The sequence below is a fragment of the Triplophysa rosa genome, linkage group LG8 (assembly GCF_024868665.1).
Source record: "Triplophysa rosa linkage group LG8, Trosa_1v2, whole genome shotgun sequence".
In the NCBI taxonomy this organism is placed as follows: Eukaryota; Metazoa; Chordata; class Actinopteri; order Cypriniformes; family Nemacheilidae; genus Triplophysa; species Triplophysa rosa.
The window spans coordinates 24,551,269-24,576,429 of NC_079897.1; the positions used below are offsets into that span (position 1 = coordinate 24,551,269).

At 39.1% G+C, this 25,161-nt stretch overlaps 1 protein-coding gene across 9 annotated transcripts in view; it reads right to left on the reverse strand.

Moving 5' to 3' along the window:
• The window catches only part of ptprub (protein tyrosine phosphatase receptor type Ub), a 187,318-nt gene that overhangs the window by 107,061 nt on the left and 55,096 nt on the right, over positions 1-25,161 (reverse strand). For all 9 annotated transcript variants that reach the window (XM_057339351.1, XM_057339348.1, XM_057339343.1 and 6 more), the window contains exon 2: positions 23,974-24,102. In XM_057339351.1, coding sequence (XP_057195334.1) covers positions 23,974-24,102 — 129 coding nt within the window. The remainder of the gene's footprint in view (positions 1-23,973; positions 24,103-25,161) is intronic.

Below are 25,161 nucleotides of genomic sequence, written 5' to 3' on the forward strand. Positions count from 1 at the left end.
TGAAGAAACACAATCGTCGGCTTTTAGTTCCTCCAAAAAATGAGCATCATTTACTCATCCTAACGTTGTTTCAAACCCGGTACTAGTTTTTTTCCATGAAACAAGAAAGACTTTTTTCAAAAAGTATAAAGACTTTATTCCAAGTGTTGTGATGGCTAGGCTACGGGCCATTCTGACCTCCATCGGCAAGTCATTCCAAAGGCGAGGCCCAATTACTGAGAAGGCACGGTCACCTCTGCATGGAGCTAATGCATTGATTCAGAAGCACAAAGCAAATGGAAAGTGATATTCTTCTCAAAATTCCACACATAGAAAAGTCCTACAGGTCTAAAACAATGTACATGTGAGCGAAAATGGCAAACTTGTAACTCTTCCTTCAAACAATACTTAAAAGCATCTGTTTTGCTGGTGTGGTGCTTTCAATAACCACCTGACCTGACTAGGCGAGAGGCACATGAGTGCCAACACAGTTTTGTTACCGTTTGCAAACTTCCTCATTTAATTTGCACTATTTGGGGCAGCGGCTCATCGGGACCCAAGAGGAACAAACGGCAGGGGTGTCAGAAATGAGCGTAACTGGGAGGGAACTTTTTTCTTTGCTTACCTTATAACAACAGCGGCCCAACACTGATCTCCCAGCGCACCTTTCAAAGAGCCCTTGGGGCAGAGAACCAAAAGGATGGTGGAAATCTGGGCTGACTTCAACGGCACCGCTGACACTCCAGGTACTAAATATAAACTCCAGGTCCTGAAGTCAGGGGACATCTTTCATCGAGCTAAACAATGTCTAACTAAGCCACGGCTCCATCCCAGTGGTCATTGCTTTTTGCCCTTTCAGGCCCCCGAATGCTCACTAGGCATTATTTATTAAAGAAAAAACGACAAATTTACAAGTTATCCGCAGTCGTGAGGGACCGCTGAAGCTCAGCATTGCAGTCTTTTAATTATGTAGCTCGAGGCAACTATTGGAATCAAAATCAATAGTGAGAAATCAGCGTAATAAGGTATTCAACAAAAAGCCGACGGTAAATGCGGCCAGCTGCTGTTTCCTCTCCTTTCAGTGCCCGAAAGAAGGAAAAAAATGACAGAATGGTGAAGGAACACATACTGACAGCGACTCATAAGGCAAACAAAGAAAATTTACTTTTTAATCAAAGTCAGCGATTTTGTTTGACAGATGATGAGGTGGGCATGTCTAGCGACTCGATAAAGCTGAAAAAGTTCACAACGAATTAAAGGGATAATTTACCCAAAAATTTTAATTTTGTCATCATTTACTCACCTTCTTGTCATTTCAAACCTGTATGGCCTTCTTTCTTCTGCACAACACAAAAGAAGATATTTTGAAGAATGTTGGTGACCAAACAATGCCGTACACTCATTGTGTCCGGGCAATAGAAGTTAATGGGTTCTGCTGCTATTCGATTACCAACATTCTTCTTCATTCTTCTTTTTTAACAGTTTGTCAGAAATTCTGAGTTATTTTAAATGTGTACTTTTTCTCCACCAATAGCATTCGATTATCCAGTGGATGACACGCCCACAAACAATCTACATCAATATACTATCAAGACCCCAAGTGAAAAAACTGTCAAAAGGGTATTATTACTGTGCTTGTTGATTCTGTCACTCTATCGACAATTAAAACCAGACGTCTTCATCCGCAGTTCCCTCGCCCACCCACAATAATAATCCTCGAGCAAGATTCGGAAACACATTTCAGTATAAGAATTAAAGGTAGACAGCACATTAGGGGTTTAAAGTGTCCTACAGAAACTAAACTGACAAACAAGTTATTTATTTTCTATATTCGGCATCCGTGTCTGCAACACTGAATCAAACGGAAGCACTTAAGTCTGTAAAATCCTGGGCGTGTACCTTGTACACGACAAACCGTTAAGTCGTGTGTAAGTCGGCTTGAGCGAGCGGGCCGGTAACCAAAACACCACCGGAGGGGCCTTAAGACCCTGATGGATGGACGCCAAACCGAGCTGTCGCAAAGATGACATAAATCTGGCACAGCTAGCGGTGGGCCGCAGATCACGCGGTGCGGAGGTGAGCAGGAGACGAGCCGGCGCAGGAGGAGATGTTTTTTGTGTGCTGAAGAGTTTAACGTGTCTGTGATTAACTGTCAATCCCTGGGCTCAGCCAGGAGTGCTCCGTCTCAATTAGACACACTCATCATCCTGACAGGCCGCATGCTCTCAGCCTTGAGGCCAGGCTGGAGACCAGACAGACGGGCTCAGACGGCGACTCATAAAATATAGGACATGCTACAAAAGAACCTGTGACGCTGTTTGTTTGACCTCACTAAATTAAGGTTTCGAAATCTCGACTGTATCATTAACCAGAGCTGTTAAGAGACGGTATACGTTCAGAAAAAAACTGTATAGCTACTTATACCTAAACATAAAAAAAGTAACAAAAAATATTTCTAATTATATGGTTGAGATTCATCAAAGCATGGTTTATTTAAAAAAAAAGGTTAAGTTAATGCTTAAAACTGTGAAAATCTAACTGCAAGAAAAAGTTTAATAACTTTTCTTTAAAAATGTTTATCTTAATCTGTTTAGATATTCACAGTGGAAAACAAGACAAAAATACTGAACATTAAGAAAATATTAAAAAAGATATTTGAAAGAATGTTGGTAACCAAACAGCGCCGGACCCCACTGACTTCTATTGTATGGATACAAAACCACTAAAACTCTTCTCAAAATATCTTATGTTGTGTTCCACAAAAGAGTCATACAGGTACACAAGTTTTGAACAACATGAAGTTGCATAAATGATGGTTTGTTTCCTATGATCAAACTGCGCTTAAAAACATTATTTGTCATGTTGCTTTAGATACTACGCATGCGAAAAGCTTCGCTATGGCGGCCATATTGAGCATTGCATTCCTCCCCATTCATGTCAATGGCAGTGACGCATCTTGTTAATATCTTGAAAATATCTTTGGTTTCAACTAGGGATGCACCGATATGTAAAATTTGTCCGATAACGATAACCGATAATTCTTTAACGTTGGAAGCCGATAACCGCCGATATACAGTATCTAAATATTAATATAAAATTCCCTAAGATTTCCCTGAAAATCATGTACCAAGCCTACTTTACACTAGTTAACGATTCTTTACCCTTCAAACTTCTCTGGTATATTTAATAAACAAATTATAGATCCAGAAAAATGTTTTCAATAGCCACATGTCTAACAGGTCTCAAGACAGAAAGCATACAGACAGAGTCTGATTCAAACAATATGCTTTTGTTCCTATAATTTACACATTCATAAATACTGTATCTAAATACTGTACCTACATCAGCAATGTTTTGATAATAGCAGTAAGTGAATGATCACGACAGAAAGACAGTACTGTACTGTATTTTAACTGCGAGCAGCGTGCAGATGAAGTAGTTTAACCAGAGGAAATGATTTAATCGGCTTTAATATATCGGCATTCATTTTATTATCGGCTGATACGATAACATTAAAAATGACCATTTATCGGCCGATACCGATATGGCCGATAATTTATTGTGCATCCCTAGTTTCAACCAATGTTGGCTTTAAAAACATAGAAATGAAAAACAGACGGCCTGTGAGGATGATGCCTCATCATTCATCTTTATCTGTTGTTTTTTCTATACATAAACTTTACATAACCAATGGGAATAAAGCAGCAGGTTGAAATCTCGCTGAAATGTGGCCAGAAAAGAATTTTGAAATGTCTCGTCCATTTCTCTTGTTTTTCTCAGGCGTTTTGCAGTACCAGAGCTCTGCAGATGGTGTTTTTGTTTAAACTCTGATGTTTCTGTAAATTATTTGTGGGCCTTTTTGAACTACGCCTCCATCTAGCGTTGCAATCTCGACCGTGCCAGAAGATCAAACTGCGGCTGAATCTCACCTGCATCTTAATACTCCACACACAGGTCCAGCTGGAGACCTCCATGTGATCTAAACACATGGTGCGGAGGAAAGACTACATCTTTCTGTCTCATTCTCCAAGTCTTGCACGATACAGCTCAGCGCTAGTCCCAGAGACCACGGGTGTCTCATGGGAATTAATTAGAGAAGTCTGGGTATGGCAGGCTACATGCAGCAGTGCTGTATGAAAGCAGCTCCCTCTGTTAGGTGTCAAATGGCAAAACACCGCAACACAAGCGTGGGACACCAACAGTAACCTTTCCATCATCGCTGAAAGAATGAGACCAAAGTTAGAGGAACACAAAACAGCCATTGTACTAAATGCTTTAAGGTGGTACATAAGGGTCAGTTTTACACAATAGATCGATAGATCCGACTATGTTTACAGTGAATATAAATTTGTGTGTCGTACTTGATACCCAAATTCTGTAATAGTTGATCAAGTGAAAATAAATAGAGGCCCTAAAATTGAACCCTGAGGGATGCCAGTAGTGACTGAACAATATCAGACCTGCATTCCCCTAAAGCAACAAACGGTTTCTGACCGGTCAAATAAATCTAAACCAGTTAAAGACGGTGCAATAAATACCAAAAACTCTGATCTATGGTGTCGAAGGGCGTCACTTATGTCTAGGAGAATAAGAACAGAGGGAGATCCAGCATCAGAGGCCAAAAGTAAGTTGTTGGACACTTTAACCAGGGCTGTTTCAGCTCTATAAAAACCAGACTGTAGTTGCTCAAAAAGATTATTAACAGAAAGATGATTACGCCATTTTAAAGCTACAACTTGGTCTAAAATTTTAGCCAAGAAAGGTTTTGTTATAGTGAAAGTTCATATTTTACACTGTCAACAACATATCCAGAAAGAGATTTGTAGCGGTTTGGTTTCAGTTGTAGGTTATGTTTCATGAGAATCTGGACACTGGCTTATGCAATGAAATACGGTCTTCCAGAGAGAGCACCTGTGAAAAAAACTACAGCGTCGTTCAGTCCATATATAATCCACCGCTGTCAGCAAAACCATACGCAAGCACCTTCACTTATCATTATGATAGGACGATAAATCAACAGAACGTCACCTCCGCTCCAAACCACTTTACCCTGACGCCATTTTGTATCCCGTGCGTAAGCTTTAAAATAATCAATACAGTTTAATTTGGTTTAGTGTCGCTTGTTCACGTAACATGCAAATGCAAGCATAGCACTTTGTCCAAACCAGCAGAAATGGCATACTGCAAAATATGGATAGTTTATCATGTCTGGATTCATAAGGACATTATGGAGTAGATGGGCAGATTGTGCCTTGCAGGAGGCTTTCGGGAGCTCGGGGTTTTTCTATCCTCTCTTAGATCTGCCATGGAAGATGGTAAAAAGCCAGATGGACGAGAGGAAGTAACACATAGAAGTGCAGAGATCAAGGGAGATGGAAAAGGAAAGAGAGAATGAGGTAGAAAAAGAGGAAAATGAGAAGAAATAGAAAGTGAGAGAGCAGGTCATATCTTTCACGCCAGGGTTCGGACTAGATAAGAAGCTGGCTAATATTGAAGCAGGAAATAACTTGGGCAGACGATTAGATGCAGGTTTCATTTTCCATTGGAGCTCAAACTCTCATACATATTACATTAGAAAAGTGTGGGTTTATGCAAAATGTACTGGAATGTGATTTATAGATTTTTTCCCCTTCTGGTTTTGCTTGAGCATATTGAGTTACTTCTGCGCCCACAGCGCAACAAAATAATTGGGTCACCAAAATCCCATAATTCAATGTGCTGTTATTCAGCCTCATAGCACCTATAATACACTAACATTAGCATAATCAACTGCGTTCCAGTAAAATGCCTAACGTCAGTTTCAAACACAAGTGCATGATGGGATTTGTCTGTGCAACTGGATATTTTCACTACATGCTCTAATATAAAACGGGTACCACCACTGTTCTTCTTCAAAATATCTTCTTTTGTGTTTTGCAGAGGAAAGTCATACAGGTTTGACAAGAGGGTAAGTAAATGGCAGAAGTTACATTTTTGGGTGAACTATCCCTTTAAGATTGAGAGGCGAACAATAAGGCAAAAAACATCCAAACTTCTCCACGTTTCTTCCAATGTGAAAAAGCACCGAGACGTTCTTTCCTTCATTGTGGTTAAGCAGAACTCTTAATGCACATACCAGAGGAGGGTGTTGTCATGTGTCTATGACTTTGACATGTACCTGACTTCAAATCTGTCCTCCAAAGAAAATGAAACGCATGGAAAACCACTTGAAAACGTTGTGGAATGTTTGGTCTTGAATTGCTATTATGAAACCTAAGTCTTTTAATAATAATCCAATTGGCTTCCTTTGGAGCTTTTGGGGCCAAATTATGAGCCGAAATCTGAAGAGTATTTCTGAGTTTATCTCAACATGCGTGCACAAATCGAGACACAAATAAACTCTTTTCCGTCATAGTCCTCCGTCACTCTCTTCATCAAGCTATTCATCTCACTAAAAATGGATGCTGTGAGATATTTGGCACATCAATAATGGCAGCTTGGCTTCATCAATGCAATGTTGTTGTGTGGTTTTTTTTATTAAATACCCACAGAGACAGAAAATTTGCTGCTGCTTCACATTACCACAACCACAGAACGTGATCAGAATAAACCAAATGACATGTGAAGGAGATGCTCTAACTCAGACTACACTTATCTCGCACAGACAGACAGTGTTGGGAAAATTTCTTGGAATAATAAATGTAATAAATAACAGATAACTGATATACGTAGCTAAAATTTCATGCAATGAAATTTTAAAAACATGCCATTTTACTTTTGGAAAAAACGTTATTTTTCTTTTTTTGGCACCCCAGCTGCCGGAAAATTACCATTTTTGATGTTTTTTTTTTACAGTCAAATAACTAATCATTTCAATTATTAAAATGTAAAACATCCCTGTCTCGATTTATTAAACCAAGAGTGTACGTACCCTATCTGACTTTTTCACTTTAAGATGACAGAGAAATGCTATATACAAAACCAAGGGCTTCAAATCACACCGAAATTCAAAACCAGGCGTAGTACAATGTGATAGACGTATACGTTACTTTTAGACTTACAACCATTAGTGCCAACATTCCAAAGGACACGAGCACCTTTAATGGAAGCTGCGGTTAAATTGGCACATCACAAACATCTCTGATATACACCATCCTGTGATGTCTTTAGTGCTCCCAGAGGCACGAGGTGGAGATTTTAATTCGAAGCCCATCTGCGTAAGCGTGATTGTATCCTAGAATGACAATAGCTCTTCCACACGGAAATGGTAAAAGGGTCATTGAAGATCACAGACATAAGAGACGAGCAGTGCTTAATATCCTGGAGTATTTCCCACAATCCCTCAAGCGTAATGTTTTTCCCCTCCTACGCCCTGCTTTATGCCTACAAATTGCCTAGAATGTTTTCCTTGGTGTAGCTTTGAGCAGGATGATATTTCTGCTTTTGACACAATCTGAGGATACGTTTTACTGGGCTTTTAGGATACGGATCTAGGTATGACAGCGGGTTTAGGATGGCTAATATTGCACCGAAGAAACTTGGCTATTCTGTTGTTCAACACTTAATGGTTCTCTGCGCTCGAAAACAGATAAATGAAACTCCACTAATTCGAAAATTACACTAAAAAAGTGAAAAATAAACAGATGTGGCGTATTTGTCAAAGCACTCATTTGCAGATGCTGAATATGGATCTTTTGTCTAGCTGTCATTTGATATGTCATTGGCTCACTGCAGACAAGGTGGATTGACAAGAAAAGAACAGGATATTACCTTCCTCCGTCTGTTAACTATGAAAACTGCATCTTCTTTCTGTGAATAATGACTGGCTTATTCCTTTGCTTCATGTAATCGTGTAGCAACCCATTCTTGCCTGTGTTAAGAGCTGTTCTTTTCTGAACACACAGATGGTGGCGGAGAGATTGCTTGTGGGTTGACGCACAGAGAAAGACAGGGGAAAAGTAAAAGGCAGCGAGCATGAAGGTGCGTGCGAGGCGGAGAACGGCAACATTAAAGCAAAGTCTTTGAACTGCTGAGCCCGTTTTAAGCCTCGCAAACCGAGACTCGCCGCGGTGCAAGACTAGCGTGTGCATCTACTCCCAAACGTCTCAGTCTCAGCACGCACAAACACACAATACATAAGGATTATCTTAAGCTTCTTGAATGCACTCTTCAAGGTAGGTGGAGCACCGGCGGATGTTGGGTTGGGTGGCGGCTGTGTCAATGGTGGGTGAGCTGGGGTGGTGGATGGTGGGTTTTAGACCCAATTATGGCCTGCGGAAATAGGATTACAACAGTCCTTTCCTGGTAATGAATTGTTATCCTTATTGGGCCAATAAATCCTGGTTATCGTGCGCTCTAATCGTCACAAGAGATAGCACAGCCACATTACCACCTCTGAAATCAAAACCAGGCTGGGGAGGCAGCTGAAGGCTGTAATGTAATGAGTAATGTGTTCCTATATCGGTTTCTGTTGATCTCAGGATAATACAATTACAACGACCGGATGTCAGAGATTACACTGGGGAAAAACAATTCTTAATCAGTATTTTGTGCACGAAAAATTCCTTAAGATGAATTTACCTCAGAAACAAGACTGGAAAAGATATTAAGACTTTCTTTCAAAAAAGAAATCTTAATTATATTAAAATATTTTTTTCCCACTAGTATTCCTGTTACTTGTTTTAAGCACAGATTAAAAAAATTACGTTTATACCTAAAACGAGAAAACAAAATGTGGAAAAGAAAGAAAAAATGCCATTTAAGCTATAAAGTGTTGCAGAGTATTGCATGACAATATACATAAATATAATATAAAATGTAAATATAAATTCTAAAAAGATACATTGAATTCATCTTAAAAATAGTACACAGTTTTGCTTTTGAAGTGAACTTTTTAAGGTATTCATTCTTGCAAAAAAATTGTTTACGAAGAATACTGTATATTCATATATATATATATATATATTCTAAAAATGCTATATTTTAAACCCAACCGTTGGGTTATAAAATTAACCTTTGCTGGGATGTTTTTAACCCATTGCTGCTTTTTACAAATTTACAATTTTTTTGGTTAATATACCCAACAGAATTTGTCTCTTTCTGACCAAACACATTTTTAGAATGTATAAAAAAGGAAGGTTTTCAAGCATAATTTGTCTAAAAATGTAAATATAAGTAATTATAAGTAAATTTCTTTCTTTTACAGGTATTTGTTTTTCCAAAAAATACAAAAGAAACTGAAGAAACGTGTTTTTCTAACACACAGTAATTTGACTGATCTGGGCTGATTTGGCAAAATCACTTTTTATTAGCACATCACATCCCCTGATAGAAGCTTGTGTCCTTTGGTCACTCTAGAATGGCAGACTGCAGTCCCGAAGAGACCCGGACAGAAGCTCTAATGAGAGTTTGAGCTGGTAGTAGAGGAAACTGACCCTGGATTAAGGACAGAAGCCACTGAGGTTCCACTCTCTCTCTGGGGGCGTGCGCCGGAGACCGAAAGCGCTGGGCTGGGATTAATAGACCTGGGAGTACAGAGGGAACAGAACCGCTGGTGTAGAGCTAAATCTGGTGCTGTCAGTCTTCAAGCCATGGCGAGCAGGGCATGTGCATGGATGAACAGGATGACCCAAACGAGTGTAGGAAAGGCTTGTGTCTATGTTATGTATGATTACAGCGATGTTGAATGCAATGAACCGTTTTGGTAAAGGCAAAGTCTGACAACATTTATTCACCCTCATATGTCTTTCAAAACCTGTATATGACTCGTTCTTCTGTGAAACACAAAAGAAGATATTTTGAGAAATGGGGTTTTGTGTCCATAATGGAAGTCAATGGGGGCCAGTGCTGTTTGGTTACCAACGTTCTTCCAAATATCTTCTTTTGTGTTCTGCATAAGAAAGAAACTCGAAGCGGTTTGAAATTACATGAGGGCAAGTCAATAAATGTTTTTTGGGTGCAGGCAGCTGCACCTTCTGTAAATGCACATTTCATTACAGCAGGCATTGCAATGGATATATGCAACTCATAAATCTCTGTCTGCCGCTCCAGGAGCACTATACACTGCGCGTGTGCCTGTATTTGTGTGCTTGTAAACACGAGCGCATACGTCCGTGACCATGTTTCTCATTATGCCGCGTGAACGTCTCGCTGCTGCCGGACTGGAGCTAGACGCATGGCATTATTACAATTCCACGCTCGAGTTCACGTGCGCCCGTGTTAGTGGCGTTTCAGCCTGAGCAGATCACTTTAGACAGCTCCCGCTGGATGACTCCCAGCAGTCATTTGTAGTGACAGCCGGAGTGTTTGATGGAGAGCCCCGTTGTACGTAAAACACCACACGGGTTGTGTGTGTGCGTCGTGGCAGTCGCACTAGACTTTGAGACTAGCTTAAAGCTATGGTCAACAAAACTTCCGGAAACTTTTTGCGTAACTTTTTTACCCGTGAGCATTAATTCAGTGATTTTCAAATGGGGCCAGACTGCTTGGCACGGAGTTCCAGCTGAAAAACTAAATCAAACGAATCTCATAAGACAACCTTTCTTTCTTTTGCTGCGACTTATACACAGAATGAAAGAAATCTGATGTATCAGCACAAACGCAGAAACTTTGACTTAAAAAATAGACAGTTCAGCTAAGTCTCGCCCCTCAATACAATCACAGCGTTTTCTTAACATAAAGGCTTGTGTTTGCCACATTGTTGAAAAATATTCACTTTCATGTTTTCTACTGTTTCACTTTTTTTTACTTTACTTTCAGTTTTCCTTTCCCCAATCCTTGAGACTTTGATTTCTTCTCTCTCTCTCTCTCTCTCACACTCTCTTTCTCTGCAGTGTTATCTCTCCTCTCTTTTGTCTTGAAGCTCAGCGTCTTCTCTTCTCATCATCCACTGTTCCTCCATGTGTCGTATCTATAGACTTTCTCTAATCCCCCTTCTCACTCTCTCACTCTTCTCAACCTTCTTACACTTCTTATTTCTTTATTGGCACTTTTCATGAATAGGATACAAAATAGGGCCTGGATAAGTATTCAACAAATGGTGGTGAGATGAGGAGCCTAACCTTTGAAAAAAGGTTGATTTGCAAACCTTAAGGAGACTATTAAATGACTATTTTTAAATAATTAAAATAGCGGGGTTTTGTTATAAAAAGGTAACAGAGTGACAATGTGACATTTTATGCCATAGTCTGTAGGTGTCTGTAGGTGTCTGTAGGTGTCTTTTGTTTCGCAATTTTGCTGCATCCACTCACAAAAATAAAGTTTTGATAAATTTACAAAAGAAATGTACTACATATATTCATGGAACTAGGGATGCTCCGATACCAGTATCGGTATCGGCCAGATACCAAGCTCATGTACTCGTACTCGTCATGACACACCGATACCAAAGACCGATACCTCACGTGACATAGAACCCTATGATTTCCGCAATGCGGAAAACACGTACGGAATTGAGGAATCCAGGCATGAAAACAGAATTTTCGTCGGAAATTTCTGCACGCTTAAAAATAAATACGACCTCACGTTGTGTCGATATTTTCGTCCGTCATAAAAAAATTCGGACCGGGTTTGATTTTCTGCGTTTTTCACATCCGTCAAGCATTTTGAGTGGCCTTTTTTAACAATTCAGAGACATCGTACAAACGAGAGCCAAATACGAAAAAAGGCATACGAAAATTTCGGACTGTATGTGCAAAGACCTTAACACATAAACAAACACCATTTGGGGCGATCCGTCAAAATAAAAGTCCGGTTTACTTAAACAAACGCTCTTTAAGGCGTCCCGTCAAAATAAAAGTCCGGTTGACTCGAACAAGTTATAATACACACCCCCTTGAATTTTTTATAATTCTGAAGTAAATGTGCTAGTAAAATTGTGCTACTTATCATAAAAAATAAACTTAATTAAAAAATAGTACTTAAATTTAAGTAGACCTAAAAACAAAAGAAAAAAAGAAAATATACCAGTAAGATACTGGTTTATTGACATAATTGTACATTATACAGGCATCGGTTATAGGTATCGGCGAGTACCAGAAAAAAATATCGGTACTCGTACTCGGTCTTTAAAAAATGGTATCGTGCATCCCTAAACACGATCTTTACTTAATATCCTACTGATTTTTGGCATAAAAGAAAAATCGATCGATACAATGGCTAATAATAGATAAATCTGTTAGCTAAGAATGCATTTAGTTTACAATCAACTAAATATCACAAGAACTCTGATATGGGTGAAGCCAAAAAGACTGAATATGTTTATTACCTCACCCAATAAAAACACCCAATCAAAAACATTGGTGCATCTCTAACTTGAAAAAAAAAACTGTGAGCATATCGTATTCATGGAAAGTACCTAGGTTTACATCTCACTCCATTTAGTTCATTCAAGTCTCTCTCTCTCTCATTCTAATTCTCTCTCTCTCTCTCATTCTAATTCACACTCTCTCTCTCTCTCTCGGGTTAATTGCAGGTGGTTGTGCTTCTGTCTCTGCTCATATGATAGCAGCATGTCTGTGTTGTTTTGGAGAATGAGGGCACTGAGAGAAGATGCTGACTGACTACTGAGTGCTTTTACTGGTGGAAGGTGGAGGAGAGAAAGTCAATTACACAAACAGCAGGAGCAACCGTTTGCATCAGAAACATCGTGCCTCTTTATATTAATGTTCCCTAAAATTTCTCTTACTGTATCCTGTGGCACATCTTTCTTTTCGCATCCTGCCAGAATTTTAAAGCTTAACAGGCTCAATCTCAATTCACTGTAATTGCATCTAGTCTCCTTTTGTGCTGCATAGAAGAGTTATTTGGTTTGGATGACACGAGGGTGATTAAATGAAGCCAAAATGTTAATTCTTGGAAGAACGTACTAGGTTCATAATAATGAATTCAAAAAATCTGAAAAAAAGGGACTGTGGTTGCATTATAGCATTTTACAAGTTTGGGTGTTTAAAAAGCAGGCCAGCCATTTTTAGGTTCCGTTCTACGGGATAGCTACACCAAAGACTTACAAACTGCGCCTAATTATCTCTGATTTACGAGTAAGCACCTTCATTAGCACTAGTCTTCATGCGCGAGTGCTTAAACAAACATTTCAGGCTTTCTGAAAGCCACTCTAAATTAAGAAATAACAGCCCTTCCCTTCCTACCCCTGCGCAACAGCAGTTGTGAGAGCGTTTACCTGCCCCGTAAATAAAAAACAAACTCCAGATGGTTACAAGGACAAGAGACACAACTCGCTCAAGAGAGATCTCAGAGAACAAGGCCAAGCAATTAAGGTTACGAGACAACGTGTACAAACACCGAGAGGGCTGCTTACATAACCTTTGTTAAATCCATCCAGGTGTGCAGGGGGAGGACTCTCTCTCTCTCTCTCTCTCTCTCTCTCTCCTCTCTCTCTCTCTCTCTCTCTCTCTCTCTCTCTGTGCCTTGGATAATATATTGCTTATTGAGTACAATTCAAATAGCCATCCGTCTTCAGAGAGCCTTTTTGCTTGCATCAGACCCACCACATTCATTATCATATCAGTTAAAGTGATTATATGCAAATAGCTCCGCCCAGCGGTCACGTCGGCATATCAATAACAATGACAGCCCCGGTCTCGAGCGATGCCCGTTCTCATGGTAATTCCTCCCGAAATAGACCGCACCTGAGAAGAACAGCGAAGACGAACAAGAGAAAAAGAGAGCGTGCCAAACGATGAAAGACTTCGACTGCGAGAGTTCCAGTACGAGCTAACCAGCATTTCTGACTTGGAAGTCTTACTTTTTATCTCGAATTCCGTCTCGGGAGACAGAAATAACCAACCGACCGTCATTTGAGTTATTTCCTCTCAATGTTGTTGTTGTCACCAAAGGGGAGCTTAGACGCACAAACAACTTTTAAGGGAGCTGAGGGAACGATGATGTTTGTAACCAGGCACGGGGCTTGCGGATACCTTGAGAGCTAATTACTAGTTTTTTATGGGCTCTAGAACTTCTTTTTTATAATATCTATAACAACGCAGATTTTATGGTTGAACTAAATCTTGACACGCATGATTCTTAAAAGGATAGTGCACCCCAAAATTAAAACGACATGAGGATGAATAATTGATGCCAGGATTTTTATTTTTGGATGAACTATCCCTTGTCACGTCACGTGCGTGCGTGTGTGTGCTCATGTGTGCAAAATGCAGTGCACACATTGTAAAACTTATACACATGGCTCATGAATATTAATTAGATCATTTAATGTTCACCCAGCAGTCCTCATCCACTGATTAAAGGGATGCTTAAAGGGATAGTTCACCAAAAAATGAAAATTCTATCATCGCTTACTCGCCCTCGCTGCAGAACACAATAAGATATTCTGAAGAATGTCGGTAACCGAACAGCGATGGCATCTATTCAGTTTTATTGTACAGACACAGTACCAATGCACGGGAATGGGTACCGCCATTGTTCGGTTACCGACATTCTTTAAAACATCTTCTTTTGTGTTCTGCAGAAGAAAGAAAGTCATACAGGTTTAAAATGAAAAGGGGGTGAGAAAATGATGACAACATTTTCATTTTTGGGTGAACTATTCCTTTAAAGGCAGGTAAGCAGGCGTGACGCATCATTTATCGCACCCACACAACTGTCAGGCAGACGTTTCTGCACATTCTCAAGTTTATTTCTTTGAACGACGTCCAAACAAAATTGAGCTTAAAATATCTCGATTATAAAAAGGCGATTTTCCAAACTCCACCCCATATACTGCGATAAAGGACGATGTGTTCATGCACTACATGCATTGCCTTCAGGCCTAATGCCGTCGTCAGCGGATGAATGAGGATGAGGACACTGAATTTACTGATGCCTTCGACTCTGAACGCATTAGGCAGCGGCTACGCCAACCACGGATGGTTCCAGCATCCCCCAGGGCACTTTTCTAAAGCCCTGATTAAAACCCAGCCTCCCGGCAGTAAAACACCAGCATTTCTACAGCTGAAATGATGCCAAGTCAGCAAATCTCCTAATATATGCCCCACTCTTCACCTGCAGCAAAAAGAAACCCAGACCATTTATGGAGGTCTGGCGTCCTTTGAATCAGTGTAAATCCAAATAAATTCTCCAAGTTCGTGCTTGGGTCAAGTTATAGAATGTCACAGCATAAGTGCAGGCACTCACGGCCGGCAGGTGTGCGTTTCATAAAACGATTTTGCTATGAAGTTAAACGAACAGTAAACATTGTGTTGTTGTTTACGTCTTTACGAAAGCATTCCTTCTTTTTAAATGCGATGCAAAAGGGTCGATTTATAGCAGTGTGTCCAAGATGCTCTTTGCTGAACAGTGAAAATGAATGGTGACCCAGGTGTCAAAGAGAAACGTCCGGGAAAACGTCTTATTTAATAACTTCAATTTCAGGCTTTTCCTTGCACAAAGCTATCAACACAACCTCGAAACGTTTGGAAAATAGTTGCTCCGTAGGAAGGATTACTTTTATGGTTCCTTTTGTCCTTTTGGAGACTGATGGCTCCAGGTCCCCATCCACTTTTATAGTCTGGACATCAACTTAATCTCCTTTTGTATTCAATAGAAGTCATACAACTGCATGAGTAAATGACGTAAGATTTTTAGATAGACCTTTTAGTAAAAAAATAATTTTCAAGCAGTTAATTCTGAGATTACAATTTCAACGTGTTGCTATGTGGAACCTAAATTATAAAAGCATAATCGATGTATATTCCACATTAGATAATGAACGTCTTGCATTAGTTCACGCAGTGTGTCTGTCTGTCATGTCACAGGCTAATTCATGTCGTGCTGTGAGGCTAGGTTGAAATTAGCCTGGAAAGACGTAGGCAGACCTTTATGTGGATTACGATTTTCACAGTGCTCATCTAATACCACATCTATAATGGCTTTAAGTGCAGCTCTGAGAAAGACCATTTTCAACATCGCTGGCTCCATGTCAGTGACACAGAAAATGAGAGCAGGTGAAAAAAAAGTGGCACAGGCACCATCAAGGGGGTTTTCCCAAAGCCCCCTGTTGTTTAGCACAACAGCTAAGCAAGCGTGACAACATAAACATTAGCATCCATTACGCCTGCGGATAAAACACAGCACTGGGCCTGAACCATTGTACGCATTATACCATCTTTGTCACCTTAACATCGCTGAAAGCAGTCTTTTGATTGTGTGAACCATCTTTAAGACGCCGTAGTCGCAATTACCTGTGTCAAGGTGACCAGCACCACAAGCTGTTTGAAGAGTGTATGGACGTACACACACGCTGTTCAATCTCAACTATCAGACTTCTTTGCTCTGAAAGGTCTTGCACGCTAGCCACAAAATAATGTTAATTACAAGAACGCTGTTGGGGGGGCTAACATTAGCATAGTACACGCAGCTATAATCTCATTTCTTAATGTCAAGTCCCCATGGGTGATTTCTGTTTTAACTTCAAACTAAGAAAAATTTAATCAAAAATACCTGTTTTTATCATATTCGAGAGGAAAAACATTCTTAACGTTCACTTATAATTTGACAGGGACTATAGGCAGCAACAAACTATGGATATGCACAACATGTTTGCAAAATTGACAACTAGATATGAGAAAAATCCTATAAGACCTTACAAAATCTTATAATATAAGACCTTACAATATAACCGCACAAAACCACTAGTTGATAGCAAGTTATTATAGTTAACTAAAACTAGTTTTTTAGTTTTGCACACTGTTTTTTAGTGAAATCAAACAAATGCTTGAACTAAATATTATTTTATAAACTAAACTAAAATAATAAAGTTTATAATGATGAGACACTAAAATTATGTATTATTTAAAGGTCCAGTGTATGGAATTGCAACCAACGGCTCACTCCACCCCTCCCTTTCGAAGCACTACGGTGGCTGACACAGCACTAAGATAGCGGCATGTTTTCACTTATTTGCTGAAGGAGATAACAAATTTACGAAACAGGCTCTTGTAGAGAAGTTTGTCCCTTTAGGGCTACTGTAGAAACAACATGGCAAATTACATGTAAGGGGACCCGCAGTATATGTAGATAGAAATAGCTCATTCTAAGGTAATAAAAACATAACGCTTCATCATGTAAGGTCTTTATACACCTCTCAAGACATAGTTGTGTTTTATTATATTGCAGTTATATTATATTGCATTTCTATCAATAGATCATCCAAATCTACAACTAAAATAAATTCAACTTATATAGCAACTAATAAAATGACAGAAGCACATAAAATATTGTTAAAAATATAAAAATAAAACCTAATTCACAATATAAATACAAATACATATTCACAATATTTACAATATAAATTCACAATATAAAACTACCATAAAACAACCATATAATTTTCACTTATATATCTATATATATAGAAAGTATTTATATTATATACTTATATCTATAAAACAAACGTTACTGTAAAGTAAGTTTACCGTACTCTAAAAATCTAAGTGTGAACTTATTTTACTTATGAACAATATATGCCCTCATTCGTAAAGTAAACACAATTAAGTGTAATTAAATCTTCACTGTTAAGTGTCATTAAATCACGTCATTGTTTAATCAAACCCCAGCTGTGAATTACATTTCAGCATGTACATACATCACCCTTGATGCTCGATTTCTTTTTGCTATATAGCTTTCTAATTAGACAAATGATAGACAATTTGTTTATATTGTGATGATCTAAATTAGGTTTAAATGCTGCTGGAGGGAGGGACCCTCAAAGTAAAAGCTTCAATCTGTCAATCAAGTCACACACTGAATTTTAAATCCTTTCTTTCCTTTATATATCAAATTTGGTATAGTTAAACGTTTATTTACTCCAACAGACATTTGGAAATCAGAATTTTGAGCATTAAGCTGCCTAATTGTAAAGGCATAATATGATCTACAATAACAACGTTCATTTTATGGTTCTCCACAGGGAGCCTTTAAATCCTTAACATCACCTCATTTGACATTAATGTCTCCTAAATAAACAGCTTCGTACCACAGAGACATATATTGTGTTTTATTATAGCTTTCAGTTGATGTGAAAATGCATCTTGCTACTTATTTATTGTGCACATTTTGTAAATATGAACTCTCTTGAATGAGAAGCGGTCTAGTGTCAGTGTTTATGATATCTGTCTTCTGATACAATTTAATTTAGTGCAGCTTGTTAAGATTGATATAGTAATTCACTTCCTCTTTTCACCTTCCATCTTACTCGAGTGCTTAAACATTTGCACACACGCTCCAAATCTCTGCCAGGACAAGCATGACAGATTTCTAATGCACTCTTTGTACACTTAACTGTGAGGTAAATCCCAAGTTCATAAATAATAATCATCAAACTTTTCACCTGGATTTAGCGCTACCAAAGCATGAAAAGCTTTACAAATAGTGAGATGACACACAAGTTTGTGTGTTTAGATTAATAAAATACATTTGATATCTCGCTATCATCACACATAAACTTTGCAATTAACTTTGCGATTCTCCATTGTGCCTTCAGTGGTCAAATATAAAGCTGTGTTAGGTCTGCTGCCATACTCATCGAGCTTTGATCTCATGCACACTTTGATGGAGGAATTTCAATCAAACGGATGGTAAGGTCTTTGTTTGGGACCTTTGTCGTGAGCTGATTCTATTACGGGGTGCTAAATGAATAACTCGAGACGCTTAAAAAAGACGAACGCCTCTAAAATCAGACGAAAGTTCAAAGAGAAGCAGTGAATCATTGCATTAATCTGAAAGTTTCTGAAAAATTAAATGCGAGAGAGGCGTGATTAATCAATTGTCTGCGCCGGGTCGAGTGCTGCTGCTGAGATTGTGCCTCACATGAGGCTTCATATACCTGCAGAATAACACACTTTTAGCCCATTTCTGTCTGCAACAGAACTTGGGTGTTCTGAAAATGTTCCGCTTTCCACTCCATGAGGAATTTTATAATGCAGCTGGCATTTTGTCACATGCAATGTGCTTCTAAAATGTGTTAAAATGGACAATTCATTATTGTCGGGGTGCCTATATCCATTTATTTGCATTGGTCTTTGTAATGCGCCTGTAATGAGCAGGAAGCGATATTTATGAACACCCAGAATAAAGTGCGGCTTAAAGAACAGTGCACAAAAAAGTGGGATGCAACGTAACCGCAAAGACCAAAACATCAATAAAGCGCATGTTTACACAGACAACTACACAAAAAACAGACGGGCACGAAAGAGAACACTTTCTAAGCTGATTGTAAAATGCAATCTAGGCCATTGATAGGCATGTGTGTAATGATACGGAAATACAAATTAAATTGTTTTCGAAAGACGTCTAATCAATTACTTGTCTGTCGCAATAATTAAATTATTTCGAAAGATGTATTTGAGGGGCTTTTATCAGCAGATATTAAAAAAGCCTTTGCAATTCATTTGATTAATAAATCGGCATATAACGCAGATCATTTTTCATGAATTGGCAGCCCTGGTCGTTGAGTTAAACGGATAGTTCACCAAAAAATGAAAACTGTTGATTCTTGACTTCTAAGAAAATGAGCTTAAAGGGATAGTTCACCCAAAAATAAAAATTTGCTCGACCTCATGTCATTCCAAACCTGTATTTGACTTTTTTCTTCTGTAGAAAACAAAAGATGATATTTCGAAGAACGTTAGTAACCTAACAACATTTTCCCCCGTTGACTTCCATTGCACGGACACAAAACCACTATACTATTTCTCAAAATATCTTCTTTTGTGCTCCACAGAAGCAAGCGACATATACAAGTTTTGAATGACATGAAGGTGATATGAAGAGAGAACTTTCATTTTGGGGTGAATTATCCCTTTAAGAGGGAAGGTTTTTGACCTCAACATGATGATGGTGCAATGACACCGTAGTGAGATAAACACTCATTCTACGCAAACCTACTCATAAACAAATAAGCCCAGAACATGGGCATTCTGTCCGTTTCCAAATAGTTTCAGTGCAAAAACTCCATACGTACGCGTCGAGTGCCAGAGCAGAGTCTGTGATTGAGAGACGGAGCATCGAGGCAAGCGGCGCCAGGCGGCAGGAAACTTTATTAGATCATTCAGGGAAGACAGCCAGGTCCGATAATGACCCTACAACTCCACCAGATGTGTCTCCCCACCAACTTCCACTGTCAGGCGCCCCTGTGGTCTCTCATGTTGGTGATGAATAAGGCCTGGGCATCAGAGTGTGGATAATGTGCAGATGGGACACAAGCCTGCTGTTTGAGAAAGGTGAAGGGCAGCTGGTAATAAAGACCTACAGGTCTCAGATCTGCGCCGCGTGCCTCTGTGCTTCTGTGACTAAGGAGGGACATAATAAGATACAACGGACCCAGAGAATTGCCTGGCTTTAGCACTAATATCTGTGGGAACCGAGTTCCTGTGAGAAGATTACCGCGGATCTGTGTCAGACCCAGATGTCTGGATTATGGTGAGAAGGGATCAATTAGGACCAAGCGCTGCACACTTCCTGCGCCATAACCGAACCAATGAATTCAAATGTGCGTATTTCACCTCGAAGCACGAACACGCCCAGGCGTAGTGCGGTTTATTTCAAGCAAACAATACGATAAAGAAATAATTACCTTGCAAATGAATGTTCACGCTGTCAGACCTCAAAATTGTGTCTCGACTGTACAATTTGACAACTGGCTGTGAAGTTACACACCAGCTGGCTGGTAACTTTATTATGAAGTGTATATTACTGTACTTGGTTCTGAGAGCTGGGGAATCACAACCTAAAAATGGGTCACAGGTCGGTTTCGGGCTCCAGACGGCAAGATAAATCGAACCTAGACATGTAATTGTTGTAAACTCTTAAAAGAGCTGTATCTTTTGATGCTGACGTTAAAATTTGACCAAGGATGTGTGACTTGGGCACCACTTTACATTGAATGTAAAATCTGTGTTCTGATGCAAAAACATTTCAGAAACATTGCTTTAAGGCTAACTATGTATAATCCTTGCAAAAGTAATTTCAAACAAACAACATCGAAAGAAAACATCTGTCACTGTAACTGACACATTTGCTAACAACTTACTTTCATAACTTTATCCACAACACCTACATTTTTCTTCTCTATAATGCATATGTATATATTCGACACCTGCTCAGATAGCAAATCTTCGTTTGTCTCCAGCAATCAAGATACAAATGAAGAGTTTGGTTCCAAAACAAGATAACTCCATTTTTAGGAATTTTCAAAAAACATGTGTTTTATTATGTTATCATGCTTTTGTTGCGTTTTATTGTGTTAGTTAGCTGCATTTCTTTAGTTATTATGGCTTAAATCAAAACCAACCAACTGCAGTTTGTTTGATATTAATTGGAACGCACAGTAAAAAAAACATGATTTTTGAAAAATTTTAATTTTATGTAAGCTCTTTATACACATCTGAAGACATAGTTATGTATATTATATTGCATTTCTATCAATAGATCCTCCAAAAAATTACACACAGCACCTTTAAGGTGGAGGACAGTGACAGGATTGGTGCAATATGCAAGTCTGCGCAAACAACAGCTGGCCCAGTTTAGGATGTGTGAGCACAATGTTTGCAGCGCACATCAACCCAGAAACAACATGAACGGAGCCGTTTAACCACTCGGCACACCAAGCGTGGCAGGTCCTGACCTAGTTTCCCCAATAACAATGCACCCCATGCTATGATGATCAAAATCTTTCGCAAGGAAAGGTACTAGTTTTGAAAAAAGTCTTATTGCCAAGAGGTCAAGGATTTGAAGGTTTCTGACACACACACAAACAGATGGACAGATATATAGACAGATAGCTATATATAGATAAAGACAGTGTGATGACAATGTGTTTACATTCAACATTTAAATAGTTCCCCACTGTGTTTTCGAGGTGTGACATCATTCTCGCCTATTTAAACTTTGCATGCCTAGACTCAACTGTTGGTCTCAGAGCAACGTGAATGTCACACGACAGACAGTCAGCTTTAATTAAAGCCAGAGGGAGATGTATTAATGACTGCACAGCGCCTGAGACTGCGGGTAAACTGTCTAGGTTCTGCATGTGATTAAAATGCTGATTATGATGTACTGTGGAGGATTCCATCCTACTTAATACTTCTAATGACTCATTCATACATTTACAATGAGATGATCTCTTGATTGTCATTTTATTTACGCTGCACTTGCTCTGGATTTCATTTTAGCTTCAAGGTCCTTCTGATTTATTACTTTTTAAATATTTTAAAATATATATTATAAAATATTTTATACTTAAAAATGTTCCTTATACTTCCCGGTAATCAAATTTGTCATGCCATTAAAGGGATAGTTCACCCAAAAATCAAAATTCTGTCATCATTCTTGTCATTTCAAACCTCTATGACTTATTTTCTTCTGCAAAACACAAAAGAAGATATTTTGAAGAATGTTAGTCATCGAACAACAGCGGTACCTATTGACTTCTATTGTATGGACACAAAACCAATGCAAGTGAATGGGTACCGCCATTGTTCAGTTACAAACATTCTTCAAAATATCTTCTTTTGTGTTCTGAAAAAGAAAGTAAGTCATAAAGGTTTGCTATGAACTGTCAATTCATTTTTGGGTGAACTATCACTTTAAAGGGTGTATATGTAAGATTTTTCATGTATTCATTTATATTTTTAATTGCCAATATGTGAACAGCTTGTAATGAAATTTACAATAAAATATCCTTCTTCTAACTTCTTTGTTTGTCTATGAAAGTTGACTAATGTTTATGTAAAAAACTCAATCCAAAGGATCTGATCTGTATGCATGGTGTTAGTGAATTACGACCAGCCACCGATGGTCAAGGCATTTCTATGGGTTTTGTGCATAAGCAGCAGTAGTTGCTGGTTGCAGTTCACTTAATGGCCACTGGTGTCCCCAAAAACAAGTGTTCTTGATTTCCACAACTAGCCTTTTTAAAACACATAAAATTGACAATGAAAGTGTATGTTTTGGGGAGTGAGAGTGTATGCATATATGTTCCTATATTCTCATAGCGCTCCAAAAAAGTAGTGCTATCTGTCTCCTCAAAGACAGCCGTCCCCCTCTGCAATTTTCTCTTTGACCTTCCATACAGACTTGTGTAGAGCTTGGCTCGCATTCTTCTGAGATCCGTGTTTCTGTGCAGCTCCCCTGTGTTTTATCTCCTTGCTGAGAACCTTACCCAGTTTTTACCTGTCTCATCTGTGTCCTATCTTTCCTTGCATTGACGTCCCTACAATGCATGCGTCCAATTACCTGTTCTCCACCATATTGTCTCCTTCTGCTTGTTTTGATCTCGATTCACAATGGCTATCAATAAAAGGCCCTTCCCAGCAGGTCATGTACATCTTTCTGATGCTTCCCGTTTGGGATGGGCTACGTTTCAAAGAAACACCCATTGATTGTCAGGACTGATTTATTACAGGCAGCAGCAACTGTCTAAACACGGTTCAAGGCTTGGCTTGGACAAAATAAGACATCGGAAGACAGGGACGGACTGGCCAGCTGGCGTTTTCCCGGTGGGCAGCTATCGTTTGGGGCCGGAACGGACACTTTGGCCGATCATACAGACGCATTATAAATGCGAATGCACGCAACGTAAATGCAAAAGACACGTATGCATTCCATCGCCCACCCCACTACAGGTTTGGATGATATGATTGTGAGTAAGTGTTAAAAATTTCATTTATCAATATATCCCTTCGGTTACCCTATTTTCTATCTATATATTCAGAAACAGGTAGTCAGAAAATGTCCATAACTTTGATTAATCATTAATAATACCGGCACATTTTCCTCTGACCTGTATGAAACTTTGCTTAAATTTTACAAAACTACATGTAAAAAAGACTAAAGCAAGGACAAAAAGAGAGCATGCCGTGTTGGGGGCCGTCATTTCAGCCTCTGCACTGATGAGCCCAGTCGGGGGGCATCCTGGTTGGACGGGCACACGGTGTGAAATGGTTTGCGACACAGTGTGAAATAAACCTGTGGAATGAGAATGGTCGACGGCGGTGAGCTTACCGCGCAGGAGATCAGAGGACGGGTATGGCGAGGCATGGGCACGGTACAGCTGCCAATCAAAATCATCCTCATCCCCTTGGCTGAACTCGCAGAGGCTGGGGTCCGCATCATCGTCAAACGTACAGCCCGCTGTTGGAAGAGAAAAAGAGGAGTCTTTTATTCGTGTCCGTCATAACCTTATATGGCTGGGGGAATTTCAGCCTATATGTTCATGAATTATTTCAAACATACAGGCCCTACAGAAAAACTTCAGGGTGAGAATATGTCATTTGGGCGCCATTTGATCCCCGATTTGTTGACACCAAAACGTACATTAGCCGACAATACATCTGACTCCTAGTCTCTCTCGGGAGGTTTATATTGCTGCAGGCAGACGTACTGAGACCCCCTGGCCTGAAAGCCTTCTAATTAAGCAGCAGTGTGTTATTTGGGGCTGCGTTTCATCATGCAATCCCCTCTGATCTCATTTCTGTCTCTGCAGAAGGATAAAGGTGCCAGACAGCACTCCCACATCCATTTCCAACACTACCACTTCATCTACACACAATCTATTATACTTACTCAAAAGACACATTTTATTGTATTAACTCATCTTTTGATGCGATTCTGATGTCAAGCAAACCACACACGTTTATAGCTAATTGCTAATTTATTAGCTAAATGCTAATGCTATTTTGAGATTTTCACAATTGGCAGACCATTTTCCAAGACGTAAACAATAGAAGCACTTCCTGTTTTAGTTTTCCTGATTTACTTAAAAAAAATGTTCCTTTAACATTTCAATCCAGTTAGTAAATGTTCTATTGGTTGCATTTTGCGCAAACCTTTGTGTAGTGTTAAAAAGACTGAAAAATGAAATGCTTCTGGACCAACGTTGTTTACATCTTGCAAAATGGTGTATATAAGCTGTATCATATGTATAATTAATACAAATATATCAACCAATGATCATCCCACTGTCTGCACATTTGCATATCGCAATACTTTGCAATAACTAAATTATGATAATACCTGAAAAGGTTAGGAATAGTCAAAGTTTTAGGTTGATACAGATAGCACAGAAAATGGACAGACAGAGAGAGAGAGAGAGAGAGAGAGAGAGAGAGAGAAGGACAGAGAGATGTGCTGTCTATTCCAGAAAGAATGTGTATAACTTTTTGATATAAAATATTTTCATATCATTTAAAT